This window comes from Phyllobates terribilis, unplaced genomic scaffold, assembly GCF_046119375.1.
Source record: "Phyllobates terribilis strain yellow unplaced genomic scaffold, ASM4611937v1 Scaffold_13__5_contigs__length_258822181, whole genome shotgun sequence".
In the NCBI taxonomy this organism is placed as follows: domain Eukaryota; kingdom Metazoa; phylum Chordata; class Amphibia; order Anura; family Dendrobatidae; genus Phyllobates; species Phyllobates terribilis.
In genome coordinates, this window is record NW_027362773.1 from 176,366,862 (window position 1) to 176,390,361 (window position 23,500).

The 23,500-nt window shown below is 54.3% G+C and overlaps 1 protein-coding gene across 1 annotated transcript in view; it reads left to right on the forward strand.

Moving 5' to 3' along the window:
- The window catches only part of OTOG (otogelin), a 650,929-nt gene that overhangs the window by 442,211 nt on the left and 185,218 nt on the right, over nucleotides 1-23,500 (forward strand). The window contains exons 40-41 of the mRNA XM_073657941.1: nucleotides 484-547; nucleotides 16,587-17,470. Of these exons, the coding sequence (XP_073514042.1) occupies nucleotides 484-547; nucleotides 16,587-17,470 (948 nt within the window). The remainder of the gene's footprint in view (nucleotides 1-483; nucleotides 548-16,586; nucleotides 17,471-23,500) is intronic.

The window sequence follows — 23,500 nt, forward strand, 5'->3', positions numbered from 1 at the left end:
AGGAGACCACGCAGCAAGCAGGGACTAACCCAGCCTCTGAAACAAGTCAATGATGACGCTTTGTTTAAATGTGGGAAAGCAGCTGACAGTGATCTGCCCCCTGATGATGTCCCATGTGAATATCCCAAAATGCACTGGAATTCTCAACGAAACGTCATTGGAAGTAAAAAAAAGCAAAACAAGCAGAATTATAATTGAACTGTACTAGATACGTGATTGGATTGAATTAAATAGACATTGAGTATGAAATGTCTCGGACCGCCCCTTTAATTCTGCACAATACTAATTTTATCGCTTTATAAAAAGCAGTTGATCATAAGGTTACGTTTACACGAGTGTATAAAAAATCATATGATTGTCATCCAGAAAGACGGATTTATCATCTGTATTGTCATCCATATTTATATATCAGAAGTGAATAAAATGTAGAAGAACAGATGCAGTTTCCTGTGATTGTGATGGAAATGTGTCTGTAACAATCAGACGCCGTACGGACGTCTCCCGCGCCGACAATGATGTTTCTGTGCACATTCATAGACTTCAATAGGTGCGTGTTATCCGATACACAGAAGAGACCGCTGCCTGCTGGGATCTTTTCACACGGATATTTGGTCTGTGTTAGGCCACGGCCCACAATCAGTATTCAATCAGTATTCAATCAGTATTCGGTCAGTATTCGGTCAGTGTTTTTTCTCAGGAGTGGGTGATAAATGCAGAATTGGTGACTTGTTTCTATTATACCTTTTTTCTGACTGTTCCTTTCCTGGTTTTGGCTCCCACTCCTGAGAAAAGATACTGACCGGAAACTGACCGGATACTGACCGAATACTGACCAGATATTGAACAGATAGTGACCGGATACTGACCGAATACTGATTGATACTGATAGTGGGGCCGTGGACTGTAATCTGAATGGCTCAATTTCATGGCATTGCTGCTAGTCCTGTCCGTGTGAAGTTAGTTAGGTTTATTTTTTTCATAAAAAGCACTAGGACTGAAAACCCAGTGGTGTGAACACAGCCTGATACTTGCTGCAATAAGAAGTATTAGCAGATGATGAAGCAATACATAAACTGGGAGCACTGGCAGAAAGGTTGTTTGCCCGCCGCTGTTCCACATGGTAGACCCTCATCACATGTGGGACAGGAGGTGACAGGCGAGGAGGGGGGGGTGGCTGTGATGAGCCGCAGATCACAGCAGAGGGCACTGTGAGGGGCTTAACCCTTACCGCCCCTGCACAGCATATACAACACTGCGCAATAACTCAAAAGCTCAGTGCAAAGGGTGAGGTAAGGGTTAACCCTCACAGAAGGGTGGGGGGCCCGCAGAGTATGTGGGGGGCAGCAGAGTATGTGGGGGGCGGTAGAAGAGCAGTGTGGAGGGCAGCAGAGTATGTGGGGGGCGGTAGAAGAGCAGTGTGGGGGGCAGGAGAGTATGTGGGGGGCAGTAGAAGAGCAGTGTGGGGAGCATCAGAGTATGTGGGGGGCAGAAGAGTATGTGAGGGGCAGCAGAGTATGTGGGGAGCAGTAGAAGAGCAGTATGGGGAGCAGCAGAGTATGTGGGGGGCAGAAGAGTATGTGAGGGGCAGCAGAGTATGTGGGGAGCAGCAGAGTATGTGGGGGGCAGCAGAGTATGTGGGGAGCAGCAGAGTATGTGGGGGGCAGCAGAGCATGTGGGGAGCAGCAGAGTATGTGGGGGGCAGCAGAGCATGTGGGGAGCAGCAGAGTATGTGGGAGCAGTAGAAGGGCAGTGTGGGAAGCAGCAGAGTATGTGGGGGGCAGCAGAGCATGTGGGGAGCAGCAGAGTATGTGGGGGGCAGCAGAGTATGTGGGGGGCAGCAGAGTATGTGGGGGGCAGCAGAGCATGTGGGGAGCAGCAGAGTATGTGGGGGGCAGCAGAGCATGTGGGCGGCAGCAGAGTATGTGGGGAGCAGTAGAAGGGCAGTGTGGGGAGCAGCAGAGTATGTGGGGGGCAGCAGAGCATGTGGGGAGCAGCAGAGTATGTGGGAAGCAGCAGAGTATGTGGGGAGCAGCAGAGTATGTGGGAAGCAGCAGAGCATGTGGGGAGCAGCAGAGTATGTGGGGAGCAGCAGAGTATGTGGGGGCAGCAGAGTATGTGGGGGGCAGCAGAGCATGTGGGGAGCAGCAGAGTATGTGGGGGCAGCAGAGCATGTGGGCGGCAGCAGAGTATGTGGGGAGCAGTAGAAGGGCAGTGTGGGGAGCAGCAGAGTATGTGGGGGGCAGCAGAGCATGTGGGGAGCAGCAGAGTATGTGGGGGGCAGCAGAGTATGTGGGGGGCAGCAGAGTATGTGGGGGGCAGCAGAGCATGTGGGGAGCAGCAGAGTATGTGGGGGGCAGCAGAGCATGTGGGCGGCAGCAGAGTATGTGGGGAGCAGTAGAAGGGCAGTGTGGGGAGCAGCAGAGTATGTGGGGGGCAGCAGAGCATGTGGGGAGCAGCAGAGTATGTGGGAAGCAGCAGAGTATGTGGGGAGCAGCAGAGTATGTGGGAAGCAGCAGAGCATGTGGGGAGCAGCAGAGTATGTGGGGAGCAGCAGAGTATGTGGGGGCAGCAGAGTATGTGGGGGGCAGCAGAGCATGTGGGGAGCAGCAGAGTATGTGGGGGCAGCAGAGCATGTGGGCGGCAGCAGAGTATGTGGGGAGCAGTAGAAGGGCAGTGTGGGGAGCAGCAGAGTATGTGGGGGGCAGCAGAGCATGTGGGGGGCAGCAGAGTATGTGGGAAGCAGCAGAGTATGTGGGGAGCAGCAGAGTATGTGGGGAGCAGCAGAGTATGTGGGGAGCAGCAGAGTATGTGGGGGCAGCAGAGTATGTGGGGGCAGCAGAGTATGTGGGGGGCAGCAGAGCATGTGGGGAGCAGCAGAGTATGTGGGGGCAGCAGAGTATGTGGGGAGCAGTAGAAGGGCAGTGTGGGGAGCAGCAGAGTATGTGGGGGGCAGCAGAGCATGTGGGGGGCAGCAGAGTATGTGGGAAGCAGCAGAGTATGTGGGGGGCAGCAGAGCATGTGGGGGGCAGCAGAGTATGTGGGAAGCAGCAGAGTATGTGGGGGGCAGCAGAGCATCTGGGGAGCAGCAGAGTATGTGGGAAGCAGCAGAGTATGTGGGGAGCAGCAGAGTATGTGGGAAGCAGCAGAGCATGTGGGGAGCAGCAGAGTATGTGGGGAGCAGCAGAGTATGTGGGGGCAGCAGAGTATGTGGGGGGCAGCAGAGCATGTGGGGAGCAGCAGAGTATGTGGGGGCAGCAGAGCATGTGGGCAGCAGCAGAGTATGTGGGGAGCAGTAGAAGGGCAGTGTGGGGAGCAGCAGAGTATGTGGGGGGCAGCAGAGCATGTGGGGGGCAGCAGAGTATGTGGGGAGCAGTAGAAGGGCAGTGTGGGGAGCAGCAGAGTATGTGGGGGGCAGCAGAGTATGTGGGGAGCAGCAGAGTATGTGGGGAGCAGCAGAGTATGTGGGGGGCAGCAGAGTATGTGGGGAGCAGCCGAGTATGTGAGGGGCAGCAGAGTATGTGGGGAGCAGCAGAGTATGTGGGGAGCAGCAGAGTATGTGAGGGGCAGCAGAGTATGTGAGGGGCAGCAGAGTATGGTGGGGGGCAGCAGAGCATGTGGGGAGCAGTAGAAGAGCAGTGTGGGGAGCAGCAGAGTATGTGGGGGGCAGCAGAGTATGTGAGGGGCAGCAGAGTATGTGGGGAGCAGCAGAGTATGTGGGGGGCAGCAGAGTATGTGAGGGGCAGCAGAGTATGTGGGGAGCAGCAGAGCATGTGGGGAGCAGCAGAGTATGTGGGGAGCAGTAGAAGGGCAGTGTGGGGAGCAGCAGAGTATGTGGGGGGCAGCAGAGTATGTGGGGAGCAGCAGAGTATGTGGGGAGCAGCAGAGTATGTGGGGGGCAGCAGAGTATGTGGGGAGCAGCCGAGTATGTGAGGGGCAGCAGAGTATGTGGGGAGCAGCAGAGTATGTGGGGAGCAGCAGAGTATGTGAGGGGCAGCAGAGTATGTGAGGGGCAGCAGAGTATGGTGGGGGGCAGCAGAGCATGTGGGGAGCAGTAGAAGAGCAGTGTGGGGAGCAGCAGAGTATGTGGGGGGCAGCAGAGTATGTGAGGGGCAGCAGAGTATGTGGGGAGCAGCAGAGCATGTGGGGAGCAGCAGAGTATGTGGGGGGCAGGAGAGTATGTGGGGGGCAGTATAAGAGCAGTGTGGGAAGCAGCAGAGTATGTGGGGGGCAGCAGAGTATGTGAGGGGCAGCAGAGTATGTGGGGAGCAGCAGAGTATGTGGGGGGCAGCAGAGCATGTGGGGAGCAGCAGAGTATGTGGGGAGCAGCAGAGCATGTGGGGAGCAGCAGAGTATGTGGGGAGCAGCAGAGTATGTGGGGAGCAGCAGAGTATGTGGGGGGCAGCAGAGCATGTGGGGGGCAGGAGAGTATGTGGGGGGCAGTAGAAGAGCAGTGTGGGGAGCAGCAGAGTATGTGGGGGGCAGCAGAGTATGTGAGGGGCAGCAGAGTATGTGGGGAGCAGCAGAGCATGTGGGGAGCAGCAGAGTATGTGGAGAGCAGTAGAAGGGCAGTGTGGGGAGCAGCAGAGTATGTGGGGAGCAGCAGAGTATGTGGGGGGCAGCAGAGTATGTGGGGAGCAGCAGAGTATGTGGGGGGCAGCAGAGTATGTGGGGGGCAGCAGAGTATGTGGGGAGCAGCCGAGTATGTGAGGGGCAGCAGAGTATGTGAGGGGCAGCAGAGTATGTGAGGGGCAGCAGAGTATGGTGGGGGGCAGCAGTGCATGTGGGGAGCAGTAGAAGAGCAGTGTGGGGAGCAGCAGAGTATGTGGGGGGCAGCAGAGTATGTGAGGGGCAGCAGAGTATGTGGGGAGCAGCAGAGCATGTGGGGAGCAGCAGAGTATGTGGGGGGCAGGAGAGTATGTGGGGGGCAGTAGAAGAGCAGTGTGGGGAGCAGCAGAGTATGTGGGGGGCAGCAGAGTATGTGAGGGGCAGCAGAGTATGTGGGGAGCAGCAGAGTATGTGGGGAGCAGCAGAGTATGTGGGGGGCAGCAGAGTATGTGGGGAGCAGTAGAAGGGCAGTGTGGGGAGCAGTAGAGTATGTGGGGGGCAGCAGAGTATGTGGGGAGCAGCAGAGTATGTGGGGAGCAGCAGAGTATGTGGGGGGCAGCAGAGTATGTGGGGAGCAGCCGAGTATGTGAGGGGCAGCAGAGTATGTGGGGAGCAGCAGAGTATGTGGGGAGCAGCAGAGTATGTGAGGGGCAGCAGAGTATGTGAGGGGCAGCAGAGTATGGTGGGGGGCAGCAGAGCATGTGGGGAGCAGTAGAAGAGCAGTGTGGGGAGCAGCAGAGTATGTGGGGGGCAGCAGAGTATGTGAGGGGCAGCAGAGTATGTGGGGAGCAGCAGAGTATGTGGGGGGCAGCAGAGTATGTGAGGGGCAGCAGAGTATGTGGGGAGCAGCAGAGCATGTGGGGAGCAGCAGAGTATGTGGGGAGCAGTAGAAGGGCAGTGTGGGGAGCAGCAGAGTATGTGGGGGGCAGCAGAGTATGTGGGGAGCAGCAGAGTATGTGGGGAGCAGCAGAGTATGTGGGGGGCAGCAGAGTATGTGGGGAGCAGCCGAGTATGTGAGGGGCAGCAGAGTATGTGAGGGGCAGCAGAGTATGTGGGGAGCAGCAGAGCATGTGGGGAGCAGCAGAGTATGTGGGGGGCAGGAGAGTATGTGGGGGGCAGTATAAGAGCAGTGTGGGAAGCAGCAGAGTATGTGGGGGGCAGCAGAGTATGTGAGGGGCAGCAGAGTATGTGGGGAGCAGCAGAGTATGTGGGGGGCAGCAGAGCATGTGGGGAGCAGCAGAGTATGTGGGGAGCAGCAGAGCATGTGGGGAGCAGCAGAGTATGTGGGGAGCAGCAGAGTATGTGGGGAGCAGCAGAGTATGTGGGGGGCAGGAGAGTATGTGGGGGGCAGTAGAAGAGCAGTGTGGGGAGCAGCAGAGTATGTGGGGGGCAGCAGAGTATGTGAGGGGCAGCAGAGTATGTGGGGAGCAGCAGAGCATGTGGGGAGCAGCAGAGTATGTGGGGAGCAGTAGAAGGGCAGTGTGGGGAGCAGCAGAGTATGTGGGGAGCAGCAGAGTATGTGGGGGCAGCAGAGTATGTGGGGAGCAGCAGAGTATGTGGGGGGCAGCAGAGTATGTGGGGGGCAGCAGAGTATGTGGGGAGCAGCCGAGTATGTGAGGGGCAGCAGAGTATGTGAGGGGCAGCAGAGTATGGTGGGGGGCAGCAGAGCATGTGGGGAGCAGTAGAAGAGCAGTGTGGGGAGCAGCAGAGTATGTGGGGGGCAGCAGAGTATGTGAGGGGCAGCAGAGTATGTGGGGAGCAGCAGAGCATGTGGGGAGCAGCAGAGTATGTGGGGGGCAGGAGAGTATGTGGGGGGCAGTAGAAGAGCAGTGTGGGGAGCAGCAGAGTATGTGGGGGGCAGCAGAGTATGTGAGGGGCAGCAGAGTATGTGGGGAGCAGCAGAGTATGTGGGGAGCAGCAGAGTATGTGGGGGGCAGCAGAGTATGTGGGGAGCAGTAGAAGGGCAGTGTGGGGAGCAGTAGAGTATGTGGGGGGCAGCAGAGTATGTGGGGAGCAGCAGAGTATGTGGGGAGCAGCAGAGTATGTGGGGGGCAGCAGAGTATGTGGGGAGCAGCCGAGTATGTGAGGGGCAGCAGAGTATGTGGGGAGCAGCAGAGTATGTGGGGAGCAGCAGAGTATGTGAGGGGCAGCAGAGTATGTGAGGGGCAGCAGAGTATGGTGGGGGGCAGCAGAGCATGTGGGGAGCAGTAGAAGAGCAGTGTGGGGAGCAGCAGAGTATGTGGGGGGCAGCAGAGTATGTGAGGGGCAGCAGAGTATGTGGGGAGCAGCAGAGTATGTGGGGGGCAGCAGAGTATGTGAGGGGCAGCAGAGTATGTGGGGAGCAGCAGAGCATGTGGGGAGCAGCAGAGTATGTGGGGAGCAGTAGAAGGGCAGTGTGGGGAGCAGCAGAGTATGTGGGGGGCAGCAGAGTATGTGGGGAGCAGCAGAGTATGTGGGGAGCAGCAGAGTATGTGGGGGGCAGCAGAGTATGTGGGGAGCAGCCGAGTATGTGAGGGGCAGCAGAGTATGTGGGGAGCAGCAGAGTATGTGGGGAGCAGCCGAGTATGTGAGGGGCAGCAGAGTATGTGAGGGGCAGCAGAGTATGTGAGGGGCAGCAGAGTATGGTGGGGGGCAGCAGAGCATGTGGGGAGCAGTAGAAGAGCAGTGTGGGGAGCAGCAGAGTATGTGGGGGGCAGCAGAGTATGTGAGGGGCAGCAGAGTATGTGGGGAGCAGCAGAGCATGTGGGGAGCAGCAGAGTATGTGGGGGGCAGGAGAGTATGTGGGGGGCAGTAGAAGAGCAGTGTGGGGAGCAGCAGAGTATGTGGGGGGCAGCAGAGTATGTGGGGGGCAGCAGAGTATGTGAGGGGCAGCAGAGTATGTGGGGAGCAGCAGAGTATGTGGGGGGCAGCAGAGCATGTGGGGGGCAGCAGAGTATGTGGGGAGCAGTAGAAGGGCAGTGTGGGGAGCAGCAGAGTATGTGGGGGGCAGCAGAGTATGTGGGGAGCAGCAGAGTATGTGGGGAGCAGCAGAGTATGTGGGGGGCAGCAGAGTATGTGGGGAGCAGCCGAGTATGTGAGGGGCAGCAGAGTATGTGGGGAGCAGCAGAGTATGTGGGGAGCAGCAGAGTATGTGAGGGGCAGCAGAGTATGTGAGGGGCAGCAGAGTATGTGGGGAGCAGCAGAGTATGTGGGGAGCAGCAGAGTATGTGAGGGGCAGCAGAGTATGGTGGGGGGCAGCAGAGCATGTGGGGAGCAGTAGAAGAGCAGTGTGGGGAGCAGCAGAGTATGTGGGGGGCAGCAGAGTATGTGAGGGGCAGCAGAGTATGTGGGGAGCAGCAGAGTATGTGGGGGGCAGCAGAGTATGTGAGGGGCAGCAGAGTATGTGGGGAGCAGCAGAGCATGTGGGGAGCAGCAGAGTATGTGGGGAGCAGCCGAGTATGTGAGGGGCAGCAGAGTATGTGGGGGGCAGCAGAGTATGTGGGGAGCAGCCGAGTATGTGAGGGGCAGCAGAGTATGTGAGGGGCAGCAGAGTATGTGGGGAGCAGCAGAGTATGTGGGGAGCAGCAGAGTATGTGGGGGGCAGCAGAGTATGTGGGGAGCAGTAGAAGGGCAGTGTGGGGAGCAGCAGAGTATGTGGGGGGCAGCAGAGCATGTGGGGGGCAGCAGAGTATGTGGGGAGCAGTAGAAGGGCAGTGTGGGGAGCAGCAGAGTATGTGGGGGGCAGCAGAGTATGTGGGGAGCAGCAGAGTATGTGGGGAGCAGCAGAGTATGTGGGGGGCAGCAGAGTATGTGGGGAGCAGCCGAGTATGTGAGGGGCAGCAGAGTATGTGGGGAGCAGCAGAGTATGTGGGGAGCAGCAGAGTATGTGAGGGGCAGCAGAGTATGTGAGGGGCAGCAGAGTATGGTGGGGGGCAGCAGAGCATGTGGGGAGCAGTAGAAGAGCAGTGTGGGGAGCAGCAGAGTATGTGGGGGGCAGCAGAGTATGTGAGGGGCAGCAGAGTATGTGGGGAGCAGCAGAGTATGTGGGGGGCAGCAGAGTATGTGAGGGGCAGCAGAGTATGTGGGGAGCAGCAGAGCATGTGGGGAGCAGCAGAGTATGTGGGGAGCAGTAGAAGGGCAGTGTGGGGAGCAGCAGAGTATGTGGGGGGCAGCAGAGTATGTGGGGAGCAGCAGAGTATGTGGGGAGCAGCAGAGTATGTGGGGGGCAGCAGAGTATGTGGGGAGCAGCCGAGTATGTGAGGGGCAGCAGAGTATGTGGGGAGCAGCAGAGTATGTGGGGAGCAGCAGAGTATGTGAGGGGCAGCAGAGTATGTGAGGGGCAGCAGAGTATGGTGGGGGGCAGCAGAGCATGTGGGGAGCAGTAGAAGAGCAGTGTGGGGAGCAGCAGAGTATGTGGGGGGCAGCAGAGTATGTGAGGGGCAGCAGAGTATGTGGGGAGCAGCAGAGCATGTGGGGAGCAGCAGAGTATGTGGGGGGCAGGAGAGTATGTGGGGGGCAGTATAAGAGCAGTGTGGGAAGCAGCAGAGTATGTGGGGGGCAGCAGAGTATGTGAGGGGCAGCAGAGTATGTGGGGAGCAGCAGAGTATGTGGGGGGCAGCAGAGCATGTGGGGAGCAGCAGAGTATGTGGGGAGCAGCAGAGCATGTGGGGAGCAGCAGAGTATGTGGGGAGCAGCAGAGTATGTGGGGAGCAGCAGAGTATGTGGGGGGCAGCAGAGCATGTGGGGGGCAGGAGAGTATGTGGGGGGCAGTAGAAGAGCAGTGTGGGGAGCAGCAGAGTATGTGGGGGGCAGCAGAGTATGTGAGGGGCAGCAGAGTATGTGGGGAGCAGCAGAGCATGTGGGGAGCAGCAGAGTATGTGGAGAGCAGTAGAAGGGCAGTGTGGGGAGCAGCAGAGTATGTGGGGAGCAGCAGAGTATGTGGGGGGCAGCAGAGTATGTGGGGAGCAGCAGAGTATGTGGGGGGCAGCAGAGTATGTGGGGGGCAGGAGAGTATGTGGGGAGCAGCCGAGTATGTGAGGGGCAGCAGAGTATGTGAGGGGCAGCAGAGTATGTGAGGGGCAGCAGAGTATGGTGGGGGGCAGCAGAGCATGTGGGGAGCAGTAGAAGAGCAGTGTGGGGAGCAGCAGAGTATGTGGGGGGCAGCAGAGTATGTGAGGGGCAGCAGAGTATGTGGGGAGCAGCAGAGCATGTGGGGAGCAGCAGAGTATGTGGGGGGCAGGAGAGTATGTGGGGGGCAGTAGAAGAGCAGTGTGGGGAGCAGCAGAGTATGTGGGGGGCAGCAGAGTATGTGAGGGGCAGCAGAGTATGTGGGGAGCAGCAGAGTATGTGGGGAGCAGCAGAGTATGTGGGGGGCAGCAGAGTATGTGGGGAGCAGTAGAAGGGCAGTGTGGGGAGCAGTAGAGTATGTGGGGGGCAGCAGAGTATGTGGGGAGCAGCAGAGTATGTGGGGAGCAGCAGAGTATGTGGGGGGCAGCAGAGTATGTGGGGAGCAGCCGAGTATGTGAGGGGCAGCAGAGTATGTGGGGAGCAGCAGAGTATGTGGGGAGCAGCAGAGTATGTGAGGGGCAGCAGAGTATGTGAGGGGCAGCAGAGTATGGTGGGGGGCAGCAGAGCATGTGGGGAGCAGTAGAAGAGCAGTGTGGGGAGCAGCAGAGTATGTGGGGGGCAGCAGAGTATGTGAGGGGCAGCAGAGTATGTGGGGAGCAGCAGAGTATGTGGGGGGCAGCAGAGTATGTGAGGGGCAGCAGAGTATGTGGGGAGCAGCAGAGCATGTGGGGAGCAGCAGAGTATGTGGGGAGCAGTAGAAGGGCAGTGTGGGGAGCAGCAGAGTATGTGGGGGGCAGCAGAGTATGTGGGGAGCAGCAGAGTATGTGGGGAGCAGCAGAGTATGTGGGGGGCAGCAGAGTATGTGGGGAGCAGCCGAGTATGTGAGGGGCAGCAGAGTATGTGAGGGGCAGCAGAGTATGTGGGGAGCAGCAGAGCATGTGGGGAGCAGCAGAGTATGTGGGGGGCAGGAGAGTATGTGGGGGGCAGTATAAGAGCAGTGTGGGAAGCAGCAGAGTATGTGGGGGGCAGCAGAGTATGTGAGGGGCAGCAGAGTATGTGGGGAGCAGCAGAGTATGTGGGGGGCAGCAGAGCATGTGGGGAGCAGCAGAGTATGTGGGGAGCAGCAGAGCATGTGGGGAGCAGCAGAGCATGTGGGGAGCAGCAGAGTATGTGGGGAGCAGCAGAGTATGTGGGGAGCAGCAGAGTATGTGGGGGGCAGGAGAGTATGTGGGGGGCAGTAGAAGAGCAGTGTGGGGAGCAGCAGAGTATGTGGGGGGCAGCAGAGTATGTGAGGGGCAGCAGAGTATGTGGGGAGCAGCAGAGCATGTGGGGAGCAGCAGAGTATGTGGGGAGCAGTAGAAGGGCAGTGTGGGGAGCAGCAGAGTATGTGGGGAGCAGCAGAGTATGTGGGGGGCAGCAGAGTATGTGGGGAGCAGCAGAGTATGTGGGGGGCAGCAGAGTATGTGGGGGGCAGCAGAGTATGTGGGGAGCAGCCGAGTATGTGAGGGGCAGCAGAGTATGTGAGGGGCAGCAGAGTATGGTGGGGGGCAGCAGAGCATGTGGGGAGCAGTAGAAGAGCAGTGTGGGGAGCAGCAGAGTATGTGGGGGGCAGCAGAGTATGTGAGGGGCAGCAGAGTATGTGGGGAGCAGCAGAGCATGTGGGGAGCAGCAGAGTATGTGGGGGGCAGGAGAGTATGTGGGGGGCAGTAGAAGAGCAGTGTGGGGAGCAGCAGAGTATGTGGGGGGCAGCAGAGTATGTGAGGGGCAGCAGAGTATGTGGGGAGCAGCAGAGTATGTGGGGAGCAGCAGAGTATGTGGGGGGCAGCAGAGTATGTGGGGAGCAGTAGAAGGGCAGTGTGGGGAGCAGTAGAGTATGTGGGGGGCAGCAGAGTATGTGGGGAGCAGCAGAGTATGTGGGGAGCAGCAGAGTATGTGGGGGGCAGCAGAGTATGTGGGGAGCAGCCGAGTATGTGAGGGGCAGCAGAGTATGTGGGGAGCAGCAGAGTATGTGGGGAGCAGCAGAGTATGTGAGGGGCAGCAGAGTATGTGAGGGGCAGCAGAGTATGGTGGGGGGCAGCAGAGCATGTGGGGAGCAGTAGAAGAGCAGTGTGGGGAGCAGCAGAGTATGTGGGGGGCAGCAGAGTATGTGAGGGGCAGCAGAGTATGTGGGGAGCAGCAGAGTATGTGGGGGGCAGCAGAGTATGTGAGGGGCAGCAGAGTATGTGGGGAGCAGCAGAGCATGTGGGGAGCAGCAGAGTATGTGGGGAGCAGTAGAAGGGCAGTGTGGGGAGCAGCAGAGTATGTGGGGGGCAGCAGAGTATGTGGGGAGCAGCAGAGTATGTGGGGAGCAGCAGAGTATGTGGGGGGCAGCAGAGTATGTGGGGAGCAGCCGAGTATGTGAGGGGCAGCAGAGTATGTGGGGAGCAGCAGAGTATGTGGGGAGCAGCCGAGTATGTGAGGGGCAGCAGAGTATGTGAGGGGCAGCAGAGTATGTGAGGGGCAGCAGAGTATGGTGGGGGGCAGCAGAGCATGTGGGGAGCAGTAGAAGAGCAGTGTGGGGAGCAGCAGAGTATGTGGGGGGCAGCAGAGTATGTGAGGGGCAGCAGAGTATGTGGGGAGCAGCAGAGCATGTGGGGAGCAGCAGAGTATGTGGGGGGCAGGAGAGTATGTGGGGGGCAGTAGAAGAGCAGTGTGGGGAGCAGCAGAGTATGTGGGGGGCAGCAGAGTATGTGGGGGGCAGCAGAGTATGTGAGGGGCAGCAGAGTATGTGGGGAGCAGCAGAGTATGTGGGGGGCAGCAGAGCATGTGGGGGGCAGCAGAGTATGTGGGGAGCAGTAGAAGGGCAGTGTGGGGAGCAGCAGAGTATGTGGGGGGCAGCAGAGTATGTGGGGAGCAGCAGAGTATGTGGGGAGCAGCAGAGTATGTGGGGGGCAGCAGAGTATGTGGGGAGCAGCCGAGTATGTGAGGGGCAGCAGAGTATGTGGGGAGCAGCAGAGTATGTGGGGAGCAGCAGAGTATGTGAGGGGCAGCAGAGTATGTGAGGGGCAGCAGAGTATGTGGGGAGCAGCAGAGTATGTGGGGAGCAGCAGAGTATGTGAGGGGCAGCAGAGTATGGTGGGGGGCAGCAGAGCATGTGGGGAGCAGTAGAAGAGCAGTGTGGGGAGCAGCAGAGTATGTGGGGGGCAGCAGAGTATGTGAGGGGCAGCAGAGTATGTGGGGAGCAGCAGAGTATGTGGGGGGCAGCAGAGTATGTGAGGGGCAGCAGAGTATGTGGGGAGCAGCAGAGCATGTGGGGAGCAGCAGAGTATGTGGGGAGCAGCCGAGTATGTGAGGGGCAGCAGAGTATGTGGGGGGCAGCAGAGTATGTGGGGAGCAGCCGAGTATGTGAGGGGCAGCAGAGTATGTGAGGGGCAGCAGAGTATGTGGGGAGCAGCAGAGTATGTGGGGAGCAGCAGAGTATGTGGGGGGCAGCAGAGTATGTGGGGAGCAGCCGAGTATGTGAGGGGCAGCAGAGTATGTGGGGAGCAGCAGAGTATGTGGGGAGCAGCAGAGTATGTGAGGGGCAGCAGAGTATGTGAGGGGCAGCAGAGTATGGTGCGGGGCAGCAGAGCATGTGGGGAGCAGTAGAAGAGCAGTGTGGGGAGCAGCAGAGTATGTGGGGGGCAGCAGAGTATGTGAGGGGCAGCAGAGTATGTGGGGAGCAGCAGAGCATGTGGGGAGCAGCAGAGTATGTGGGGGGCAGTAGAAGAGCAGTGTGGGAAGCAGCAGAGTATGTGGGGGGCAGCAGAGTATGTGAGGGGCAGCAGAGTATGTGGGGAGCAGCAGAGTATGTGGGGGGCAGCAGAGCATGTGGGGAGCAGCAGAATATGTGGGGGGCAGCAGAGCATGTGGGGAGCAGCAGAGTATGTGGGGAGCAGCAGAGTATGTGGGGGGCAGGAGAGTATGTGAGGGGTTAGCAGAGTATGTGGGGAGCAGCAGAGCATGTGGGGAGCAGCAGAGTATGTGGGGAGCAGTAGAAGAGCAGTGTGGGGAGCAGCAGAGTATGTGGGGGGCAGCAGAGTATGTGAGGGGTTAGCAGAGTATGTGGGGAGCAGCAGAGCATGTGGGGAGCAGCAGAGTATGTGGGGAGCAGTAGAAGGGCAGTGTGGGGAGCAGCAGAGTATGTGGGGAGCAGCAGAGTATGTGGGGGGCAGCAGAGTATGTGGGGAGCAGCAGAGTATGTGGGGGGCAGCAGAGTATTTGGGGGGCAGCAGAGTATGTGGGGAGCAGCCGAGTATGTGAGGGGCAGCAGAGTATGTGAGGGGCAGCAGAGTATGTGAGGGGCAGCAGAGTATGGTGGGGGGCAGCAGAGCATGTGGGGAGCAGTAGAAGAGCAGTGTGGGGAGCAGCAGAGTATGTGGGGGGCAGCAGAGTATGTGAGGGGCAGCAGAGTATGTGGGGAGCAGCAGAGCATGTGGGGAGCAGCAGAGTATGTGGGGGGCAGGAGAGTATGTGGGGGGCAGTAGAAGAGCAGTGTGGGGAGCAGCAGAGTATGTGGGGGGCAGCAGAGTATGTGAGGGGCAGCAGAGTATGTGGGGAGCAGCAGAGTATGTGGGGAGCAGCAGAGTATGTGGGGGGCAGCAGAGCATGTGGGGAGCAGCAGAGTATGTGGGGAGCAGCAGAGTATGTGGGGAGCAGCAGAGTATGTGGGGAGCAGTAGAAGGGCAGTGTGGGGAGCAGCAGAGTATGGTGGGGGGCAGCAGAGCATGTGGAGAGCAGCAGAGTATGTGGGGGGCAGCAGAGTATGTGGGGGGCAGCAGAGTATGTGAGGGGCAGCAGAGTATGTGGGGAGCAGCAGAGTATGTGGGGGGCAGCAGAGCATGTGGAGAGCAGCAGAGTATGTGGGGGGCAGCAGAGCATGTGGGGAGCAGCAGAGTATGTGGGGGGCAGCAGAGCATGTGGGGAGCAGCAGAGTATGTGGTGGGCAGCAGAGCATGTGGGGAGCAGCAGAGTATGTGGGGGGCAGCAGAGCATGTGGGGAGCAGCAGAGCATGTGGGGGGCAGCAGAGTATGTGGGGAGCAGTAGAAGGGCAGTGTGGGGAGCAGCAGAGTATGGTGGGGGGCAGCAGAGCATGTGGAGAGCAGCAGAGTATGTGGGGAGCAGCAGAGTATGTGGGGGGCAGCAGAGTATGTCGGGGGCAGCAGAGTATGTGAGGGGCAGCAGAGTATGTGGGGAGCAGCAGAGTATGTGGGGGGCAGCAGAGCATGTGGAGAGCAGCAGAGCATGTGGGGAGCAGCAGAGCATGTGGGGGGCAGCAGAGTATGTGGGGAGCAGTAGAAGGGCAGTGTGGGGAGCAGCAGAGTATGGTGGGGGGCAGCAGAGCATGTGGAGAGCAGCAGAGCATGTGGGGAGCAGCAGAGCATGTGGGGGGCAGCAGAGTATGTGGGGGGCAGTAGAAGGGCAGTGTGGGGAGCAGCAGAGTATGGTGGGGGGCAGCAGAGCATGTGGGGAGCAGCAGAGCATGTGGGGGGCAGCAGAGTATGTGGGGAGCAGTAGAAGGGCAGTGTGGGGAGCAGCAGAGTATGGTGGGGGGCAGCAGAGCATGTGGAGAGCAGCAGAGTATGTGGGGGCAGCAGAGCATGTGGGGAGCAGCAGAGTATGTGGGGGGCAGCAGAGTATGTGGGGAGCAGCAGAGTATGTGGGGGGCAGCAGAGCATGTGGGGAGCAGTAGAAGGGCTGTGCGGGGAGCAGCAGAGTATGTGGGGAGCAGTAGAAGGGCAGTGTGGGGAGCAGCAGAGCATGTGGAGAGCAGCAGAGTATGTGGGGAGCAGCAGAGTATGTGGGGGGCAGCAGAGTATGTGGGGAGCAGCAGAGTATGTGGGGAGCAGCAGAGTATGTGAGGGGCAGCAGAGTATGTGGGGAGCAGCAGAGTATGTGGGGAGCAGCAGAGTATGTGAGGGGCAGCAGAGTATGTGGGGAGCAGCAGAGTATGTGGGGGGCAGCAGAGCATGTGGGGAGCAGCAGAGTATGTGAGGGGCAGCAGAGTATGTGGGGAGCAGCAGAGCATGTGAGGGGCAGCAGAGTATGTGGGGAGCAGCAGAGTATGTGAGGGGCAGCAGAGTATGTGGGGAGCAGCAGAGTATGTGGGGGGCAGCAGAGCATGTGGGGAGCAGCAGAGTATGTGAGGGGCAGCAGAGTATGTGGGGGGCAGCAGAGTATGTGGGGGGCAGCAGAGTATGTGAGGGGCAGCAGAGAATGTGGGGAGCAGCAGAGTATGTGGGGGGCAGCAGAGCATGTGGGGAGCAGCAGAGCATGTGAGGGGCAGCAGAGTATGTGGGGAGCAGCAGAGTATGTGGGGGGCAGCAGAGTATGTGGGGAGCAGCAGAGTATGTGGGGGGCAGCAGAGCATGTGGGGAGCAGCAGAGTATGTGGGGGGCAGCAGAGTATGTGGGGAGCAGCAGAGCATGTGGGGAGCAGCAGAGTATGTGGGGGGCAGCAGAGTATGTGGGGGCAGCAGAGTATGTGAGGGGCAGCAGAGTATGTGGGGAGCAGCAGAGCATGTGGGGGGCAGCAGAGTATGTGGGGAGCAGCAGAGCATGTGGGGGGCAGCAGAGCATGTGGGGAGCAGCAGAGTATGTGGGGGGCAGCAGAGTATGTGAGGGGCAGCAGAGTAAGTGGGGAGCAGCAGAGTATGTGGGGAGTCATTCACTAGGAACACAAGTGTTATCTGCTATCAGCCTGAGCTGCCAGGGGAAGACTCAGTGAGCTGCAGATAATTAGCTGCTCTCACTGAATGTGAACTGCAGTGTGAGAAAGGAGCTGATCAGCACAGCAGACAGTGTCAGCTCCTAGCTGTTATTTTATACTATGGGGGCTCCACTGAGAAGCTACTAGCCCATTATGTGCAGCAGATGGGTGCAGTAGTCCCAGCTTCCTTCTTCTTGAACTCCTGCAGACATCAGAGCAGTTCTGCAAACGAGGAACTGAGCATCCCAGCATCCACCAATGAGAAGACGGCATCCACCAATGAGAAGACGGCATCCACCAATGAGAAGACGGCATCCACCAATGAGAAGAAGGCATCCACCAATGAGAAGACGGCATCCACAGGGGGCGGAGCTACAATCAGAATGCGAAGTCTGAGTAACATCAGATTCCCAGCTCAGGCTTTCTCCTGTGTCAGCGGCTGGACAGAAGCATTCGGAGAGCCGGATGTGGCCCGCGGGCCCCACAGAAGCGGTCAGAGGGCCGGATGTGGCCCGGGGGCCGCACAGAAGCATTTGGAGGGCCGGATGTGGCCCGCGGGCCGCACAGAAGCATTTGGAGAGCCGGATGTGGCCCGCGGGCCGCACAGAAGCGGTCAGAGGGCCGGATGTGGCCCGCGGGCCCCACAGAAGCGGTCAGAGGGCCGGATGTGGCCTGCGAGCCGCACAGAAGCATTCGGAGGGCCGGATGTGGCCCGGGGGCCGCACAGAAGCATTTGGAGGGCCGGATGTGGCCCGCGGGCCGCACAGAAGCATTCGGAGGGCAGGATGTGGCCCGAGGGCCGCAAAGAAGCAGTCAGAGGGCCGGATGTGGCCCGCGAGCCGCAAAGAAGCAGTCAGAGGGCCGGATGTGGCCCGCGAGCCGCAAAGAAGCAGTCAGAGGGCCGGATGTGGCCCGCGAGCCGCAAAGAAGCAGTCAGAGGGCCGGATGTGGCCCGCGAGCCGCAAAGAAGCAGTCAGAGGGCCCGATGTGGCCCGGGGGCCGCACAGAAGCAGTCAGAGGGCCGGATGTGGCCCGGGGGCCGGAAAAAAGCAGTCAGAGGGCCGGATGTGGCCCGCGAGCCGCACAGAAGCAGTCAGAGGGCCTGATGTGGCCCGCGAGCCGCAAAGAAGCAGTCAGAGGGCCGGATGTGGCCCGGGGGCCGCACAGAAGCAGTCAGAGGGCCGGATGTGGCCCGGGGGCCGCACAGAAGCAGTCAGAGGGCCGGATGTGGCCCGGGGGCCACACAGATGCAGTCCCGAGGCCGGATGTGGCCCACGAGCCGCACAGAAGCAGTCAGAGGGCCGAATGTGGCCCCGGGGCCGCACAGAAGCAGTCAGGAAGCCGAATGTGGCCCGCGAGACGCACAGAAGTCAGAGGGCCGGATGTGGCCCGTGAGCCGCACAGAAGAAGTCTGAGGGCCGGATGTGGCCCGCGAGCCGCACAGAAGAAGTCAGAGGGCCGGATGTGGCCCGCGAGCTGCACAGAAGCAGTCAGAGGGCTGGATGTGGCCCGCGAGCCGCACGGAAGCAGTTGAAGGGCCGGATGTGGCCCGCGAGCCGCACAGAAGCAGTCAGAGGGTCGGATGTGGCCCGTGAGCCACACAAAAGCAGTCAGAGGGTCTGTTGTGGCCCGCAAGCCGCACAGAAGCAGTCAGAGGGCCGGATGTGGCCTGCGAGCCGCACAGAAGCAGTCAGAGGGCCGGATGTGGCCCGCGAGCCGCACAGAAGCAGTCAGAGGGCCGGATGTGGCCCGCGTGCCGCACAGAAGCTGTCAGAGGGCCGGTTGTTGCCCGAGGGCCGCAGTTTGCTCAGCCCTGACAGAGTCATTACAAACAGAGTGATGTATTTCATGTGTTTATTTCTGTGAATGTTGATTATTATGGCTTACAGCCAATGAAAACACAAAACTCATCTCAGTAAATTAGAATAATTAACAAAAAGCACATGCAAAGGCTTCCTACGCATTAAAAAATGTCCCTTAGTCTGTTTCAGTAGGCTCCACAATCATGGGGAAGACTGCTGACTTGACAGATGTCCAGAAGGCAGTCATTGACACACTCCACAATGTCGCAGTCTGGAGGAAGAGTGGAGAGGCCACAATCCAAGCTGCTGGAGGTCTAGTGTGAAGTCTCCACAATCAGTGATGGTTTGGGGAGCCATGTCATCTGCTGGTGGAGGTCCACTGTGTTTTATCAGGACCAAAGTCAGCGCAGCCGTCTACCAGGACATTTTACAGCACTTCATGCTTCTCTGCCGACAAGCTTTTTGCAGATGGAAATGTCATTCGACAGCAGGGCTTGGCCCCTGTCCACAGGCCAAAAGTACCAATACCTGGTTTACACACAACAGTATCACTGTGCTTGATTGGCCGCAAACTCGCCTGACCTTAACCCCATAGAGGATCTATTATAGAGAATCTATGGGTTATTGTCAAGAGGAAGATGAGACCCCAGAGCCAACAATGCAGACGAGCTGAAGGCTGCTATCAAAGCCACCTGGGCTTCCATAACTCCTCAGCAGGGCCATAGGCTGATCCCTCCATGACACAGGCTGATCCCTCCATGACACAGGCTGATCCCTCCATGCCACAGGCTGATCCCTCCATGCCACAGGCTGATCCCTCCATGAAACAGGCTGATCCCTCCATGCCACAGGCTGATCCCTCCATGCCACAGGCTGATCCCTCCATGCCACATTGCCGCATTGATGCAGTAATTGATGCACAAGGAGCCCGACCAAGTATTGAGGCACATTTACTGAACATATATTTCAGTAGGAAATTTCGGATTTTAAAATCATTTTTAAGTTGTTCTTATAAAGTATTCTAATTTACTGAGATAATGCCTTCTGTGTTTTCATTGGCTGTAAGCCATAATCATCAACATTAACAGAAATAAACACCTGAAATAGATCCCTCTGTGTGTAATGACTCTATATAATAGATCCCTCTGTGTGTAATGACTATATATTAGATCCCTCTGTGTGTAATGACTCTATATAATAGACCCCTCTGTGTGTAATGACTCTATATAATAGATCTCTCTGTGTGTAATGACTATATATTAGATCCCTCTGTGTGTAATGACTATATAATAGATCCCTCTGTGTGTAATGACTCTATATAATAGATCCCTCTGCGTGTAATGACTATATAATAGATCCCTGTATGTAATGACTCTATATAATAGATCCCTCTGTGTGTAATGACTCTATAATAGATCATTCTGTGTGTAATGACTCTATATAATAGATCCCTCTGTGTGTAATGACTCTATATAATAGATCCTTCTGTGTGTAATGACTCTATATAATAGATCCCTCTGTGTGTAATGACTATATATTAGATCCCTCTGTGTGTAATGACTATATAATGGATCCCTCTGTGTGTAATGACTATATAATAGATCCCTCTGTGTGTAATGACTCTATATAATAGATCCCTCTGTGTGTAATGACTCTATATAATAGATCCCTCTGTGTGTGATGACTCTATATAATATATCCCTCTGTGTGTAATGACAGTATATAATAGATCACTCTGTGTGTAATGACTCTATATAATAGATCACTCTGTGTAATGATTCTATATAATAGATCCCTCTGCGTGTAATGACTCTATAATAGATCCCTCTGCGTGTAATGACTATATAATAGATCCCTGTGTGTAATGACTGTATAATAGATCCCTCTGTGTGTAATGACTCTATATAATAGATCCCTCTGTGTGTGATGACTCTATATAATATATCCCTCTGTGTGTAATGACTCTATATAATAGATCACTCTGCATGTAATAACTCTATATAATAGATCGCTCTGTGTGTAATGACTATATAATAGATCCCTCTGTGTGTAATGACTCTATATAATAGATCCCTCTGTGTGTAATGACTCTATATAATAGATCCCTCTGTGTGTAATGACTCTATATAATAGATCCCTCTGTGTGTAATGACTCTATATAATAGATCCCTCTGTGTGTAATGACTCTATATAATAGATCCCTCTGTGTGTAATGACTATATAATAGATCCCTGTGCGTAATGACTCTATATAATAGATCCCTCTGTGTGTAATGACTCTATATAATAGATCCCTCTGTGTGTGATGACTCTATATAATATATCCCTCTGTGTGTAATGACTCTATATAATAGATCACTCTGTGTGTAATGACTCTATATAATAGATCCCTCTGTGTGTAATGACTCTATATAATAGATCCCTCTGTGTGTGATGACTCTATATAATATATCCCTCTGTGTGTAATGACTCTATATAATAGATCACTCTGTGTGTAATGACTCTATATAATAGATCCCTCTGCGTGTAATGACTCTATATAATACATCCCTCTGTGTGTAATGACTCTATATAATAGATCCCTCTGTGTGTAATGACTCTATATAATAGATCCCTCTGTCTGTAATGACTCTATATAATAGATCCCTCTGTGTGTAATGACTATATATTAGATCCCTCTGTGTGTAATGACTATATAATAGATCCCTCTGTGTGTAATGACTCCATATAATAGATCCCTCTGTGTGTAATGACTCCATATAATAGATCCCTCTGCGTGTAATGACTATATAATAGATCCCAGTGTGTAATGACTCTATATAATAGATCCCGTAATGACTCTATATAATAGATCCTTCTGTGTGTAATGACTCTATGTAATAGATCCCTCTGTGTGTAATGACTATATATTAGATCCCTCTTTGTGTAATGACTCTATATAATAGATCCCTCTGTGTGTAATGACTCTATATAATAGATCCCTCTGCGTGTAATGACTATATAATAGATCCCTGTGTGTAATGACTCTATATAATAGATCCCTCTGTGTGTAATGACTCTATATAATAGATCCCTCTGTGTGTGATGACTCTATATAATATATCCCTCTGTGTATAATGACTCTATATAATAGATCACTCTGTCTGTAATGACTCTATATAATAGATCACTCTGTGTGTAATGACTCTATATAATAGATCCCTCTGTGTGTAATGACTCTATATAATAGATCCCTCTGCGTGTAATGACTATATAATAGATCCCTGTGTGTAATGACTATATGATAGATCCATCTGTGTGTAATGACTCTATATAATAGATCGCTCTGTGTGTGATGACTCTATATAATATATCCCTCTGTGTGTAATGACTCTATATAATAGATCACTCTGCGTGTAATGACTCTATATAATAGATCGCTCTGTGTGTAATGACTATATAATAGATCCCTCTGTGTGTAATGACTCTATATAATAGATCCCGCTGTGTGTAATGACTCTATATAATAGATCCCTCTGTGTGTAATGACTCTATATAATAGATCCCTCTGTGTGTAATGACTCTATATAATAGATCCCTCTGCGTGTAATGACTATTTAATAGATCCCTGTGTGTAATGACTCTATATAATAGATCCCTCTGTGTGTAATGACTCTATATAATAGATCCCTCTGCGTGTAATGACTCTATATAATAGATCCCTCTGTGTGTAATGACTCTATATAATAGATCCCTCTGTGTGTAATGACTCTATATAATAGATCCCTCTGCGTGTAATGACTATTTAATAGATCCCTGTGTGTGATGACTCTATATAATAGATCCCTCTGTGTGTAATGACTCTATATAATAGATCACTCTGTGTGTAATGACTCTATATAATAGATCCCTCTGCGTGTAATGACTCTATATAATGGATCCCTCTGTGTGTAATGACTCAATATAATAGATCCCTCTGTGTGTAATGACTCTATATAATAGATCCCTCTGTGTGTAATGACTCTATATAATAGATCGCTCTGTGTGTAATGACTCTATATAATAGATCCCTCTGTGTGTAATGACTATATAATAGATCCCTCTGTGTATAATGACTCTATATAATAGATCCCTCTGCGTGTAATGACTCTATATAATAGATCCCTCTGCGTGTAATGACTCTATATAATAGATCCCTCTGTGTGTAATGACTCTATATAATAGATCCCTCTGCGTGTAATAACTCTATATAATAGATCCCTCTGTGTGTAATGACTCTATATAATAGATCCCTCTGTGTGTAATAACTCTATATAATAGATCCCTCTGTGTGTAATGACTCTATATAATAGATCCCTCTGTGTGTAATGACTCTATATAATAGATAATAGATCCCTCTGTGTGTAATGACTCTATATAATAGATCCCTCTGTGTGTAATGACTCTATATAATAGATCGCTCTGTGTGTAATGACTCTATATAATAGATCACTCTGTGTGTAATGACTCTATATAATAGATCCCTCTGTGTGTAATGACTCTATATAATAGATCCCTCTGTGCATAATGACTCTGTATAATAGATCCCTCTGTGTGTAATGACTCTATATAATAGATCACTCTGTGTGTAATGACTATCTAATAGATCCCTCTGTGTGTAATGACTCTATATAATAGATCCCTCTGTGTGTAATGACTCTATATAATAGATCCCTCTGTGTGTAATGACTCTATATAATAGATCCCTCTGTGTGTAATGACTCTATATAATAGATCCCTCTGTGTGTAATGACTCTATATAATAGATCCCTCTGTTTGTAATGACTCTATATAATAGATCCCTCTGTGTGTAATGACTCTATATAATAGATCCCTCTATTTGTAATGACTCTATATAATAGATCCCTCTGTGTGTAATGACTCTATATAATAGATCCCTCTGTGTGTAATGACTCTATATAATAGATCCCTCTGTGTGTAATGACTCTATATAATAGATCCCTCTGTGTGTAATGACTCTATATAATAGGTCCCTCTGTGTGTAATGACTCTATATAATAGATCGCTCTGTGTGTAATGACTCTATATAATAGATCCCTCTGTCTGTAATGACTCTATATAATAAATCCCTCTGTGTGTAATGACTCTATATAATAGATCCCTCTGTTTGTAATGACTGTATAATAGATCCCTCTGTGTGTAATGACTATATAATAGATCCCTCTGTGTGTAATGACTCTATATAATAGATCCCTCTGTGTGTAATGACTCTATATAATAGATCCCTCTGTGTGTAATGACTCTATATAATAGATCTCTCTGTGTGTAATGACTCTATATAA